General features: G+C 37.7%; 2 protein-coding genes across 10 annotated transcripts; one reads left to right on the top strand and one right to left on the bottom strand.

Moving 5' to 3' along the window:
* The first annotated feature begins 2 nt into the window (after positions 1 to 2).
* LOC105164673 (protein REVERSION-TO-ETHYLENE SENSITIVITY1) lies at positions 3 to 2821 on the top strand. 2 transcript variants are annotated; one of them, XM_011083386.3, is made up of 3 exons: positions 147 to 314; positions 1760 to 2009; positions 2253 to 2821. In XM_011083386.3, the coding sequence occupies exons 1-3, from the start codon at positions 283 to 285 to the stop codon at positions 2673 to 2675; spliced, it is 705 nt and encodes a 234-aa protein (XP_011081688.1). In that variant the 5' UTR covers positions 147 to 282; the 3' UTR covers positions 2676 to 2821. The 2 variants fall into 2 exon arrangements, 1 of the variants encoding a protein (XP_011081688.1); XR_016065934.1 differs by lacking the exon at positions 2253 to 2821 and having other exon boundaries at positions 3 to 314; positions 1750 to 2246.
* A 74-nt stretch (positions 2822 to 2895) lies between these two features.
* LOC105164672 (calcineurin B-like protein 10) lies at positions 2896 to 6593 on the bottom strand. 8 transcript variants are annotated; one of them, XM_020694906.2, is made up of 9 exons: positions 6453 to 6591; positions 6108 to 6356; positions 5920 to 6014; positions 5626 to 5685; positions 4691 to 4799; positions 4473 to 4525; positions 3837 to 3917; positions 3631 to 3743; positions 2896 to 3259 (listed from the first exon to the last, which is right to left on the bottom strand). In XM_020694906.2, exons 2-9 carry the CDS (start codon positions 6346 to 6348, stop codon positions 3016 to 3018), a joined length of 996 nt encoding a protein of 331 aa, XP_020550565.1. In that variant the 5' UTR covers positions 6349 to 6356; positions 6453 to 6591; the 3' UTR covers positions 2896 to 3015. The 8 variants fall into 8 exon arrangements, with proteins under 8 accessions (XP_020550565.1, XP_020550566.1, XP_011081685.1 ...); XM_020694907.2 differs by having other exon boundaries at positions 5932 to 6014; positions 6453 to 6589; XM_011083383.3 differs by having other exon boundaries at positions 6108 to 6285; positions 6398 to 6556.
* Positions 6594 to 15933: the final 9340 nt, after the last annotated feature.

The raw sequence follows: 15933 nt of genomic DNA, 5'->3' as shown, positions 1-15933 counted from the left end.
ACTTTATTATGCCACGATTGAAATTTTATTAGAAGTATGTGGTTTTGATCCTGGGGGCAAAATAGCCAATTACAAGAGGGCCCACTTTGGTAAGAGAGAAGTTTTGGGGAGTTTCAGGTTCATGCACCTTTCCTGAGTCTTTTCCCTTAAGATGAAGTAATCAATTCTTTTTTCACAGTAAAAATACAGCAAAAACTGAGCCATTTTTTCTTGCTCTTCCAGTGGAGGGTTTGACTGAAATCAAACAGCATTTTGGTATAGTGCATTTCTCATTTCTGCAATATGGCTTCTGAAGATTCTGAAAGATTGTGCAGGTATATCAACTGCTGTTGCATTTTTATTTTTTTTTTTAATTTTTTGGTGTGTTTCCTGAATTAGTTTAGTTTACTTGATCTTGAAGTTTAAACGCAGTTTTTAGTTCAGATTTGGAGTTTTGTGTTTGTGGGTTCTTATGGTTTGGAGTCTTGTTTGCGTTACTGACTGTAGAGTTGTCAAGAATGCATTTTTGATCTGTTTTAATAGGTAAAATTTGGAGTGGGGTTTGTTTGTCAAACAGTGGTTATGCTTCTCAGTTCTCATTTTCATTTGTTTTTTAATGCGATCCTCTGTGGTCCTCATCCAGATGGCCCTTTAGTTCTGTTTTTTCCCCCCTTATAAAAAAAGGAATGGACAGTGATTTTGATATGTTAATTTCTCCTCCAGTACTGGGACTTTAGCCTGGGAAATAATATGACCACTTAAACAATTAATTTTACACACACACATGCACACTACTATATTGGAGTAATTGTTGGAATAGTTACTCAATTGGATAATATTTTGCTGGTGCAAAACAATTTAAAACATGTGGTTTATATTTAGAAACCACGTAGGTTTCATGTATGTTCCAGATTTAGAATTGTTAAATATCAATTGCATTGCGATGAAAGTTGTTTATGCTATGCGGAACTGGATGTTTGATCAGCCTATAGTGAACTAGTGGAGCATCTTATTCATTGTAAATTAAAATGTTTTCTGTCTAAAAAGTGCACATGTCATCTGATCCTAGCTAATTGATTGCATGTATTGATCAATGAATGACGGCTTTTAAAGCAAATGAGGTTACTATAGAGAAATCTTTTTGTTTCAATATTTGGGATTTTCTTTTGGGTTATAACGAAGGATCAAATATAAGGTGAGCGTGGTAGTATAACAATAATTTCCGAGAATAAAGATATCCATGCACGTACAAAGTCTCAAGTACATGTGCATGTTTTTTGAACGTACGTGGAACATCATCATAGTTTCTCATGACTATCATGTTAGTGAAACAAGACTACAGTTGCTGTTTCACTTGGATGATTGCTGAAGCTTTTGACTTGTGTACTTATATATTGGACATGAAAGTTTGATGGCAATCATAAGACATAAGTTGATGAACGTCCTTATAAACATTCCGTTAATGGTTAGCTGATTCTTGTACTCCATTTAACACCTCAGTCATATGCATATATCTAATTCAGATTTGCCTTTCCATTACCTTAAAATTTCATGCCTCCTATGTCCTATGTTTCTTTCAGTACATCTGCTTCATATTGCATGGTAGATCTTTCATTTTGGCGGCTATAGAACCGAAGTGCTTGTATTATTTCCACAAATAACTGCAATGGAGAATATTGTCAACTGAGAAAATAATATGGATGAAGATTGTATTTAGCCATATGCCTTCAGGAATACTTTCTCTAACAGAGCTTACTCTTGTCAATGAAGCTGAAAACAGAAGTTATGATGGAATTATTCAGCATGAACTGTGGCCACTAGATGAAGTAGACCCGCAGAAAGCTAAATTTCCATGCTGTGTGGTATGGACCCCTTTGCCTGTAGTCTCATGGTTGGCACCTTTCATCGGACATGTTGGTGTATGCAGGGAGGATGGTACCATTATAGATTTCTCGGGCTCCAACCTCATTCAGGTGGATGACTTTGCTTTTGGTCCAGTTGGGAGATACCTTCAGTTGGACAGAAAGCAGGCATGCATCAATCACTTCTCTCAGCTAAACGTGGCATAATTTCACTAGCTTAGATTTGTCGTTTGTAGAGTTAAAGATTTGTACAGAAATGGACACTTTTCAAAGAGAAGCATTGTTATCGTACAAAAAGAATATTAGTTTACGTTTCTTATTTTGTTGAATAATCCATTCAACATCTTTTGTGGGATAAAAGACGTATATATAATGAGTATGGGTATAATTTAGTTTATTTTGATATGTCAGGGCTGTTTTCCTCCAACCCTTGCCGGACATACATGCAAGCACCACTCTATGCATGCCGAGTATGGGACTGCAATTACTTGGGATGATGCAATACAGTCAAGTTTGCGCCACTATGAGCACAAATCTTACAACCTCTTCACATGCAACTGCCACTCGTTTGTCGCTAATTGCCTTAACCGAATGTGCTATGGGGGATCGATGAATTGGAATGTGATCAACATCGCAGCACTTATTTTATGCAAGGGGAAGTGGGTTGATGGTTTTTCTGTGTTGAGATCATTCATGCCTTTTGTGGTGGTTGTCTGCTTTGGTATTTTCATGGTTGGATGGCCGTTTTTAGTTGGATTATTCTCGTTTTCATTCCTCCTCATTGGATGGTTTTTATTGGGTGCTTACTGCTTTAGAAATGTGTTAGATTGCTAGATTTTTAATGTTTCTGCATACTGAGGAACGATGCAACTATTTCCTTGTAGGCTGGACTTTTAATAAGATCTGTAAGCACATCAAGATCTTGTGCAGTACAATGATTCTATCAGGATCACCTAATATAATATATGTTTTTGTACTTATATATTATTGAACATGTCAGATAATGAGGATTAAATGAATCACAGCCTCTTGTTTTCCATTGCGTTGTTTATCATAAGCAAGAAACTAAAATCAACTTTATTACTATACAGAGGTAACAAGAGATTGATATCCTACCAATTATGAGAATACATGTAGAGGCAGCAAAGCTTGGACTCTTTAAGATGTACGAATTTCAAATGCTCATATAATCCAGAAGAATGTCAGCTCGAGCTTGTGAATTGGACATCATCTGATGTTGTTTGAGCCCTTGTTTAAGGATTAAGAAAACCTGCTTTTTAGGTTTCTCTGGAGGAAAAGCCATGGCCCAGCTACCCTGCCCATCTCCAGCAACAATGGAGAGAATCACAAGAAGCATCCAGGCTATATCAGGGAAACAGGGAAGCGATCCTCTCTTCACCAAGAGCTCTAGTAAAAGTCTGATGCAAGAAATGGTTCGCATATTTCAATCTTCAACCTCAGTGTTAAAAACAAAACTGGGAAAAGCAGTAGTGATGTCCCTGGAAGAGCAGGAACATGAGCAATGTCAATGTCTTAGGAACATTTACTGAGAACATCTGCTATGAGAAATTGGTCTCTCGCAGGTGAAAATCAAATTAGCAGACTCGTTAACAAGCAATTAATGGAGCGCTTATCTTTACAGATAATAGGCAATTAAGTAGAGAGCAAAGAAATGACGGGCACTGCCAATGATGAAGCATTTCAGTCAAGTCTGCTTCACTTCAGCACATGAAACATGCGGACAACAGAAAAAACAAGTAGATGATAAGAGGAAGAACAAGTGGCATACTTTAAGTAAGGTAAAGTCATGTTCCTCAAAAGTGACGGATGTCGTACGACAAAATCTTTCCACTCTTCTTTATTAATTTTACCATCCTTATCAGCATCAGCATCCGCAAATGTCTGTTAAAAAGATGAACGTGCACAATGAACATATACGCCGTGTATTAAGGAGATGTATTATAAGAAGAGATTGTCAATCAGATCAAATCTTACCTTATCAATTATTTGCTCCAGGAGGTCATCAGAAAGTTGCATATCAGATTCCATAAGTATTGCAATTACCATCTGCTTCACCTGCAGAAGGAAATTTTCCATAAACTCATGAAATCTGGATAAGATGTATTCGAATAATTGATCAAAATATGCCTCAAAGATGATAGTGCAACAATGGAAGTACTCATATTGCCTGATGTGATTTATTAATCAAGTAAACCTTCTTCCAGTTGTCCTGCTCAATTATATTTAACATTTGAACTTCACTTACAAGTCAAATTACTACTTGTTGGGCCACAAACAGCACAAATATTTCCGTATTAATGTATTCCTCCTGTTTTTCTTAAATTCTAACTTGGGGTACTAAGCAAAATTACCAGAAAATCAAACTTCAGATGTCCAATCAAAATGGCAGAAGAACTAAATACCTAGATAGAGCAAGGTAGCTTATATGTATATCAGTTGGAGAAGAGAAGCTTCAGAAAAAGTATGCCTAAAGAAACTACAGAATCCATAAAAATCAATCTTTCTGTATCTAATTGTAAAAAAACTAATCTTTGTAGTTCTTGTAAACCAAAATTCAATTTTCTAGAGTTAATTAGTATGAGATAGGTAGTTGCCCTGATGTGCACTTACTTCTTCTCGCTCTATGAACCCAGTTTGTCTCAGATCATAAAGCTTGAATGCAACTGTAAAACAAGGATCGCCATCACAGTGAGTTTAGTGCACAAAATGCTTCAAATTTTTTAAAGTAGAAAAGAAGAATTATGATAACCAACAATCTAGTTTGACTGCATATCTCATAAGTTAAAAATGCAACATCATAAACCAAAAGAATCCTTGTGACTTCTTACAATCTATTTTCTCTTCCATAGGGGCATAGGGATGGAACACATTAAGTGCGTGAATAAATTCTTCAAATTCAATAACGCCATTCCTTTTCTCATCAAAAAGATCAAAAACCTGCAAAAGCAGGATTAGAGTGACAACTTTAGTACATGCAAATAGGAAACTAAAAATAATTATTTGTATGACAGAATTGGATCAGTTGTAATATTAATATGCATCAAAACATGTATAACAAAGTACGGGAACAAAATAATCTATTTTTGCCTCGCAGAACATAAAAAAATTTCTGAATTGCAGCAATTTCATTGAGAAACAACATGGACATATTGAATTTTGCCTCTTTTGTAACAAGAGGTATTTAAGTTATCTGGTTACATACAAGATAACATTGATTTTGTCAATAACTTCCCTACTAATCTGTTGCCAACTACACTGACATGAATTCATCAACAAAAGGCAATGTGCCAACAAGAAAGGTCTGCATATCCTCAGATATAATTCCTTGAAACATTCAAGAAAAAGCAAGATTAAGTGCGAAAGAAGCTTCGTGTTTCTCTTTCAGATGAAATCTGAAGAAACAAGCAGCAAAAAGCTGCTGACCAAGTTACTCACATTGACTGATCTCCAATTGATTTATCTTGTGTATTTTAACAAACCTTGAATAAGAGGAAATTAGCTTTTAACACGTGGACCTTATCATGATTCGAATATTTTGTTGAAGTCCATGCATCAGTCATATGCATACAAACAAAAATATATTTCTTGAGTCTACTCAATGAAGCAAAACCTAGGTACTCCAGGACTTCTATATTGCAGCTAAACATAATGAAATTTGATTCTAAATCTTTAAAATGTGATGTTTCCTTATCCAGCTTCATCTACAAATCACTCAATAGTAGAATATCAAGATCAAGAGAGAACAAGGATTACTTATGATTACCCGGTCCACAAAAAGATTCTCACCAGACGAAGTTCTAAACAATGCCAGCTGAAGCTCTTCCTGCATTTGAACAAAGAGTTACAAAATGTATCCATAGAATGGTAATGCATAGTTAAGACCAAAGTCAGAGTTTCCAAAGAACATATGGATAAGTTTGAGAAAAAACTTAAGTCATGCACCAGCAGAACGTTACTGAGAATTACTTATCAGCACAGGATTTCCAAGAAATGGGTCATTATAACAGCAATCAAACAGAAGGTACAGTAATTTAGCTGAAAATAAGATAATATTTACCAGAAGTGATACCTTATGAATCAATCCATCATCAATAATTGAACTGCTTAACTTCTTAAACAACTCATACAATGCCTCCACTTCATTTACGGTAACTGCAAAAGTAACCATAAAAAGTAGTTCCAATAAGAAAGTTAACAAACGAAAAAATACAACAGAAAAAGTTACAGCATTCAAAATTACTGTACATCGAGATTCCTCAGAGAGTCGAACTATCTCCTGGTACCCATGGCGTAATCTTTTGCTATTGCTCAGCTTTCGGCAATCGAAACAACCAGAAACAGCGAAAATCAACGCCTCAAATAACGCTATAACCGGAATCACAGCGGCGCAGATTTTCTCTGCAAATCTTAAGGAGCTGGAGCCCTGCTTCTCACGGAAATAATTAACAACCACCACAACGGAATCGATCGATTCAACAACACACATTGATATAACTGCACAAAGCACATCAATAATTAGGAAGTTAAAATTTTACCAGCGAATTGTTGGTCGAATCCATTTGAAATCTGGTAGAAGCAAAACCAACTCACATTCTCTGGCGCTTCAGCTCACACGGGCAAGAACTGTTGGCCTGGCGAACTATATTTTTAAATCATAATTGTTGGTGGGCCTACCGCCTACTACGTGTGTGGTTTGGAGATGAGACAAAGATTAGAAGAGTCGTTGCTCCACGGCGCAGGTAAATCACAAATGCGTTTAACAGTTGGTTTATCTATCACTACTGTTACAAAATGAAAATTCTACTTTTCCAATACCTAAATTTACTATTTCATAATTTCTTTTTTCAGAATTAAATTATGTAATATTTTTTTTGATAATCTTATGATTATAATCTTTTTTATGTTCATCTCACGTCAAAATCCTTTCTTATGTCGTTAAGGCCACGTACAATAGTAACTAGTACAGATCTGAAAGATCAGTATTAGAATTTCGAGCAAATCTCTTTATATTATATTTGGATTGGCAAATTTAGATTTTAAAATATAAAATTTTTAGTTTTAGTTTTTAAGAATGTGTTTTTTTTTAATACTTAATATTAAAAAGATTTCAGATTTTTCAACTTTTATTTTAAATTATAATTTTTTAATATTGATATATTTTAAATTCTTTTAATAAATAGTCATTTTAGATATTTTTTTTTCTGAATAATGCTCTCAAATCTAAATCATTCAATCTAGATATAACCTGAAGTTTCTATTCAATTTCAAACAAATAAAATTAATAGAGAGTTTATAATAATATATTGTGTTAATTTAATATTCTTTTAAAAAAATTCTCTGAAATATTTATTTTCGCATTGGAACGAATAATAAGTAAAAAATACGCTAAGTCAACACATTTAAATCAAAAGGAAAAGTTTGAAAAAAAAATGATAAATTACACGAACTCTCTGAAGATTCTGCATAAACTACAAATATTTATTGTTGTTTAGGAATTTACCAGTAACATTAATATTTGATAAAATTATGTAATATTTTGATAGAAGCTTATAACTGTCAATTTTGTCATTGTCGTATTTTTTATAAGAAAAAATAAAAGAATTATATAATAATCGGACAATATGGATGAAAAATTTTGAAAAAAATTATTCACTTAGTCCGTAATAAATTTTCATAAAAAATAGGTAAAAAAAATTATAATTATAATTAACAATGTCATTTTGGTCAGTCAACCATAAAAAATGAATGAAAATCTAATAAAGACAAACAAACTAGAACAATATTATGTGACCGTTAAAATCAAAGGTACTCATAAGTTTTTAAATAATAAAATAATATTAATAATTATATCAAATCTAACGAGAACTCAATCAGTATGTTTGTTTTTTATTTTCAAGTTATTTTCGGGACGAATCAAAACATATTCAATGTTTGCCATCATTCAGAAACACCTTATCTAGGTGTTTTAAACTGTTTTAGCCTAAATACATACATATACATAAATATATTAAAAAAGACATGATTTGACTATGATTTGACAATGAATGGTAATTTCTGTCTTGCAAAACACAACATTAAACATACAATACTTATTTTAAATTATCTCTAAAAACAAATCCAAACATACATACTATCTCTAACACATACTTATTTATCTTTGTTTTTCTATTTCTATCTCCATAAAATACAACAAAACACTTAAAAAACGAATCCAAACATTATAAATGTAATTTATTTAAAGGGAAAAAAAATGATAAAACCCCATAGATATCCACCGGAATGCAACAACTTGTGGACCCATTCTAATCTAGGATACATGAAAGCTGTGTGTTTATCTTATTTTGGAAATTACGTCATCGAAATTAATAGCATATTTCCATGAGTAGCAGCCCAATTACATTTTAAATAAATCATAACAACTTTGTATATTTAATTATCCAACTAACCCACACAATACACACACACACACATATATATATATATATATATATTCATGCGTTCAATCATTACTCTTTAAAGTAATTAAAAATTCATTAATCAATAAGCCCATCTTCATTTTTAATTATTTTATATTTTCTTCAATTATTTATTTTTTTATTTTGCTTTCGTCCATAATACATATTTCATAAGCAGCAAATGGACAATGATGGACGAATATGACCCCCATGTATGGTTTGACGTAAGACTTTGTACTTTTAATACACTTACCTTCCCCCCCCCTTTTTTTTTAATAAAAATGGTATGTAATTATATTAATTTTAATAAATTGATAAGTATATTAATTCGATCAATAAACTCATATTATAATAAATTCACATTAAATGAGACAAATACACATTATAATCAATTCAAATTTAAGTGAAAAAATAACAACACGTTTGAAGGGACACAAATTCGACCCAATTTTTCATTTTCTATTGTATTTTTCAAAAAGGTGAGTATGTGTAATTTTAAGTCTGAATAAATTACGACTATCTCTTTTGAGGTTGACATAATTACGAATACCATTTTGTTATTTAAAAAAATAATAATGCCCCCCTAATATTAACGGTCGTCTAACAATTAACCCAATCTGTTAGGTTTCAATCCATTTTTTGTGGTAAATTCACCAAAATGTCCTTGTGGGTTAAGAATTATAAATTTATTTATTTTTAAAATATTTGAATTTTTTTTATGTACTAAACGGATAATCTTTTTTGCAATCTTTAAAATTTTTCTATGCACCCCATCAATTTTTTTTAAAATTTAAAAAAAATAAAGAAATATAGTAACAACAAAGTTAAAAATTTCATACTTCCATCAAAAGATTACATAATTTCATCAAACATTAGCGGTATTTATAATTTTTCAAATAACAAATGAATATTCGTAATTATACCAAATCCCATAAGAGATAGTTGTCATTTACCCTTCTAATTCTTTTTCCTTCTCTCAATATATATAAAAACACACACACATATATATAAGAGATTAAAATAACTATAACTCCCTTAAATGTATATAAATATATGATGTTTGTGAATAACATAACATTATCATAAATAATTTCACATTACAGCTAAGATTACAAAAAAAAAAAAAAAGAAAAAGAAAAAAAGTGAGTACGTAAATGAAGCTCAAAATAATAATTTGGTGGTATCTTATAGGGAAAAATTATTCAAAGTAAAATGAATTTATTAAATTTAAGATTTCGATTTTGCTTCCGTACACATATATTTAAAATTCTAGCCAGAATAAAATAATAATGTCTACTTCATTATTAATGAGCTACATAACTATTTTTATTTTAAAAATAATATTTATAATTTTTAAATAATAAAAAATATTTTTAATTACACAAAACTTCATATGAGATAACTATAATTTACTCGAAAGAAATCTCGACTCAACCAAACTCAATCCATCTCATATATTTGTGATTAAGATGGAATGAGATGAGACCAAAAGCAAACAATCACACATGAAACATCATATCAGAAGGTACAACATTCTAAACCCAAATGATGGCTCAAATGTTTATTGTACCATCCCAGGGTCATTTTACTTGATATTTGATATATATTAGTAAAAAATACATATAAAATTATAAGGGTAAAAAAGTAATTGGATATGTAGGAGACACACCATAAGCAAATACAACCCATCACACCGTATAATTGTCAATACCACTATAAATACCAAAATACTAATTTTTTAATTCAAGTTACTATTCATTGATTAGACATTCCTCTCTTGAGAAGAGCACTCCTTTACGAAAATTGTATTTCACCTGGTGCACAATCGCGCCGTGGTAAAAATCTCAATTTCATCCTTTAGTAGAAAATCCTCGACCATATCATTGGCGCCGTCTGTGGGAAGATTTACCTCGACGCTGAGCATGCAGACCAGGTCTCGAGCCCATGATGTACACGATCTAGACGTAATCCGAGAAGCCCAAGCAAACGGAATGGAACAGAACCCCCCTGGCAAACAGTCAGTTCCTCAGGAGGTAACCCCCCTGACGCACGAGCAGGCACCCCTTAATGGGGGAGTCCCCTCGTCACATCAACAATCTCCGGCCGTACCCCTAACCGGAGTACTCCCCCCGGATGCTCTACCCCACGAACCGATGATTCAGCTGACACAGGAGGCCTTGCTAGCTTTCATACGAGACGCGTCTACTCGAGCTGCGGCTCAAGCCGTGGCCCAATTTGTGGCGCAACAACCGGTGAACACGCCCCCTCCTTCCCCTCGCAGAAGTCGAGAACTATCCTCGGTTCCCGAGGAGGAGGAGCAGAGGCGAGAGGAAGTAAACAGTCGAATTTCTAGACCCGAAGTTGCTCAAACTCAAGATCGAAATCTCCATAACCAAGAATCTTCCGCCCCCCCACCAACTTGGGGAGCCGAGGATTCCTACTTGCCGTTGGCTGTGGCACCTCCAAGACGAAGCCCATTTGACTCCAATATTCTGGCCGAGGCGCTCCCAGCCGGTCTCAAGGTGTCGAATCTATCAGAATATGACGGGATAGGAGATCCACAAGAACACCTAGACAAATTCTATGCCAAGATTGACTGATATGATCTGAGTGACGCCGCGTACTGTAAAGTTTTCCGCACTACACTTTCGAAACGCGCGTTGGCCTGGTTCAACCAATTGCCTGCTGGAACTATTTTTAGCTTTGAGCAGTTGGTTCAGCGCTTTTTGCACCACTTCTCAATGAACAAAAAGATCCCGAAAACAGCAGCATACCTGTTCACTATTCGCTAGAGAGAAGACGAGACCCTGAGAGACTTCATGCAAAGATTCGTAGATGCAGTGCATGAGGTTCCCCACGTCAATCAGGAGTTGTTAGCCAGTATTGTCCAGCAGAATCTACAACCGGGAAGATTCAAGGAGTCTATAACCGGCAAACCCCCTAGCACTATGGAGGATTTACTTGTGCGCTTACAAAAATACATCCGCATTGAGGAGTCGAACGCGATGGATCCTTCCTTCAACAATAAAAGGAAAGGTCGGAAAGAAGAGAAAGAGCCAAAGAAGAAGGAGGAACGCAAACACGTAGCTCCAACTGGTTTAGCCCACTATACCCCTTTGAATGCTCCCAAAGGGGAGATACTAGTTGTAGCTGAGCAGTAGGGACTGATCAATCAATGGCCGAGAAAAATGAAAGACAATCCTAAGAGACTCAATCCGACAAATACTGTCGTTTCCACCGAGACAGAGGGCACACAACGGAGGAGTGCCACCATTTGAAAAATGAGATCGAAAAGTTGATTTAGAGAGAATATTTAAAAGAATATGTCAATCAAGGATCGAAACCCCAACCCCGGGACTCAACCTCCAAACAAGCTGGGAACGACGACAACCTCCCCACGGCATGGGTCATCGCCGTGATTTCGGGTGGCCCCACTGGGGGTGACTCGGCCAATGCTAGAAGGGCCCTCACTCGAGCAGCTAGGGGGAGTCATGCAACAAACCCCTATCCAAGTTCACACCATAAGGTCGCAGCAAGAGGATGAAATTTCATTCGGCCAACAAGACTTAGACCCAACGAGGAATCAAAACAATGACGCCTTGGTCATCTTCGCCACGATATCTAACTTCTGGGTTAAGAAAATTTTGGTGGATAGTGGAAGTTCTGCTGATATTATATTCTATGATGCATATGTCCAGTTAGGGATTGATAACGCATAACTTCGGAAGGTGAACACCCCTCTCACGGGTTTTAGCAGAGACATGATCCAACCAGTGGGGGAGGTGACGATGCCGTTATCCCTCTGTTCTCATCCAAAGAGATCCACGAAATTAGTGAAGTTCCTCGTGGTGAAAGCCCCATCCGCTTACAACGTCATCTTGGGGAGACCAAGCCTGAACCTCTTCCGAGCGATAGCATCTACTTTCCACTTGAAGCTGAAATTTTCCACTCCTGACGGTGTGGGGGAAGCGATAGGGGACGAGAGAATGGCGAGGGAATGCTACATGAATACACTTAAAAGATCTCGCGAGAAGACGGATGAAGCGACCGATGAAAAAATAAAGAGAAAAATAACTGATGGGAGACAAGAGGCAACAGATCCCCCGGAAGAGTACGTAGGAGCACCCGTGGGGAAAAAAGAGTTGAAGCCGTGGAAGAGCTGAAGGTGATCCATCTCTCTGTAGATGGCGAAAAGACATTAAAGATAGACACGGCAATATGTCAGTCCACCGAAGAGAGTTTGACCCGATTTTTAACTGAAAATGAGGAAGTGTTTGCTTGGAGCATGACGGATTTCTATGGGATCCCTCCCGGGATCATCACTCACCAGCTCAACGTAAATCCCGAGGCAAAACTAGTGAAACAAAAGAGAAGGGTATTTGGGTCTGAGAGAAATCAGGTAATAAAAATGGAGGTGGATAAGCTGCTAGAAGCCAAGCACATACGCCCGGTGCAATATCCAGAGTGGTTGGCTAACGTCGTCTTGGTTCCGAAGCCAAACGGAAAATGGCGCCTTTGCATCGACTTCACAAATTTGAACAAGGCGTGTCCAAAGGATCCCTTCCCCCTCCCACGCATCGACCTGTTGGTTGACTCCACATCCGGATGTGAAATGTTGAGTTTTCTTGACGCGTATCAAGGATACAATCAAATTCCGCTGGCCCCTGAAAATCAAGAGAAAACAAGTTTTGTCACAGATTGGGGGATCTTCTGTTACAATGTCATGCCGTTCGGTCTGAAAAATGCAGGGGCAACATATCAACGGCTGGTCAACGACATGTTCAAAAACTAAATTGGTCGAAACATGAAAGTGTACATAGACGACATGCTGGTTAAAAGTGTTAAAGAAGAGGATCATGTCAAAGATCTAGACGAATGCTTCCAAATTCTGAAAGCTTTTGGCATGAAGTTGAATCCTACTAAGTGTACCTTTGGGGTGCGGGGGGGAAAATTTCTCGGATACATGATCTCCGAAAGAGGGATAGAAGCAAACCCCGAAAAAATCAGCACTATCATGCACATGCCCCCACCCAAATCAATCAAAGAGGTACAAAAACTTGCGGGAAAATTGGCTTCCCTGAATAGATTCATTTCGCGGTTCACGGATAAGGGTCTTCATTTCTTCAAGATACTTCGTGGCGCGGCAAAGTTTGAATGGAACAAGTCTAGCCAGGAAGCATTCGACGAGCTGAAGAGTTACTTGTCTTCACCCCCTCTATTGACAAAACCAAAAACGGGAGAAACCCTCTACCTTTACTTGGCAATTTCTGTTGATGTTGTCAGCTCAGTTTTGGTAAGACAGGAAAATAGAGAACACCGCCCGGTGCACTATGTTAGTAGGATGCTGCAGGGGGCCGAATCCACGTACTCCCAGATTGAAAAATTGGCCCTCTCTTTAATCACTGCAGCCAGAAAGTTGAGGCCGTATTTTCAGTCGCACCAAGTGGTGGTGTTGACGAATCACCCCTTGAAACAAGTATTGTCGAGTCTAGAGCTCTCCGGAAGAATGGTCAAGTGGCTGTAAGGTTGAGTGAATTCGGCGTCAAATTTCACCCCAGGTCAGCCATTAAAGCGCGGGTGCTAGCTGACTTTATCGTAGAGCTGGCACATGATGAAGCAAGTATTTCTATGCCTTCATGGACTCTAGACGTTGATGGATCGTCAACGACGACGGGGAGTGGGGCCGGAATAATTTTAGAGAGCCCTGATGGTGATAAATTCGAGTATGCTATAAAGCTGGAATACCCCTCGTCGAACAATGAAGCGGAATACGAGGCATTCTTAGCAGGAGGTGAGTTAGCTTTAGGCGCGGGGGCAAGGAAGGTTATCATTTATAGCGACTCACAGTTGGTGGTCAACCAGATCCAAGGTTCATTTGAGACCCGAGATGAAAAAATGGCTAAGTATTCGTTGAAAGCAAAAAATCTACTTGAAAAGTTTGAAGAAGCCTCTGTTATCCAGGTGTCGAGGACGGAAAACGCCGTAGCTGACCAACTAGCTAAACTAGCAAGTTCGATGGCAGCCATCCGAAGCAGAAAAATCACTTTTCTCTCTTCTGAAAGAGCCGCGATAGAGGAGAAAGAGGAGATCATGTGCGCTGACCCATCACCTCCGAGCTGGAAGGAAGAGATCGTCAATTTCCTAACTAATGGAGCCGTACCAGAGAACCAAAAGGAGGCGAAGGCCTTGAGAGAAAAAGCATCCCGCTTTGTCATGATGGATGGAGAATTGTACAAACGCGGTTTCTCACTGCCTCTCTTAAAATGCCTAACTCCCGAAGAGGGAAATTATGTCTTACGAGAGATACACGAGGGAATTTGCGGAAACCACATCGGAGGAAAAGCCTTAGCGGGAAAAGCCCTCAGGCAGGGTTTCTTTTGGCCAACGATGCTCTCCGATGCGCATGGGTTGGTAAGGCGATGTCGGGCGTGCCAAGAACATGCAAACATTAGTCACCAGCTGGCAGCGCTGATGCATCCCCTGGAAACCCATGCCCCTTTGATCAGTGGAATATGGATCTTGTTGGGCCATTTCCGCAAGCTACAGGACAAAGAAAATTCTTGATCGTAGCAGTGGACTATTTTACAAAGTGGGTAGAGGCCGAACCGTTAGCGAAAATATCAGAAAAAGAAGTGATCAAGTTTCTATGGAAGAACATCATATGTCGCTTTGGCATCCCCCGCGCTCTAATTTCCGACAATGGGACTCAGTTTTCAGGGAATAAACTTAAGGACTGGTGCAAGGGATTCGCGATCAAACAATTCTTCAAATCGGTTAGTAATCCCCAAGCAAATGGGCAGACGGAAGTCACCAATCGGACGATCCTTCAACATTTAAAGACGCGGCTGGAAAACGCAAAGGGGGCATGGGTGGACGAGCTCCCCAGTGTCTTATGGGCGTATCGAACGACACCGAGGACTCCCACGGGAGAATCCCCGTTCAACCTAACTTACGAGACGGACGCTGTGGTACCCCCGGAAATAGGAGAACTTAGTTGGTGAGTGAGATATTACAGCCCAGACTCCAACGAGTAAGGATTGAGGATGAACCTAGATTTTGTTGAAGAAGCCAAAGAAAAAGCCGCAATCCGGGCTGCCGTGTATAGAACTAGAATGGCTAAGGCATACAATGCAAGAGTCGGGCCAAGAAACTTTCAAGTAGGAGACCTAGTGATGCGAAAAGCCGAGGCCTCGAGTCCCATTGGGAAGCTGGACCCCAAATGGGAAGGTCCCTACAAAGTTGTAGAGGTGGCGAGTGCGGGAGCTTACAAGTTGCAATAGATCGATGGGAAGAACATCCCTCGCACATGGAACATCAAAAATCTGAAGAAGTATTACTGTTAAGTTGTCTGAGTAGATAGAGTTACTTTTTGAACAATTTGTAATAGAGGGCGAAGTAGAAGTTTAACGTTTCCCCCTTCCCCCCCCCCGATGACCCTTGCAAAACCCTTGTAATTCGTACTCAAGTAATGAAGTTAATTTTCCTGCAGTAGTTAATCTTTTCGACAAGGGGACTATGGATCTTTGTGAGGCCCCCTTGAGCCATTACTTGCCCCGGGACCCCTAAATGAAAGTCCATCAAAGATCTCCCTCCAGCGATGTTGTCCCCGAAAAATT

This window comes from Sesamum indicum, linkage group LG6, assembly GCF_026168435.1.
Source record: "Sesamum indicum cultivar Baizhima isolate 11 linkage group LG6, ASM2616843v1, whole genome shotgun sequence".
In the NCBI taxonomy this organism is placed as follows: Eukaryota; Viridiplantae; Streptophyta; class Magnoliopsida; order Lamiales; family Pedaliaceae; genus Sesamum; species Sesamum indicum.
Note: the sequence above shows the minus strand (reverse complement) of the source record. Positions and strands in the feature narration are given on the sequence as shown.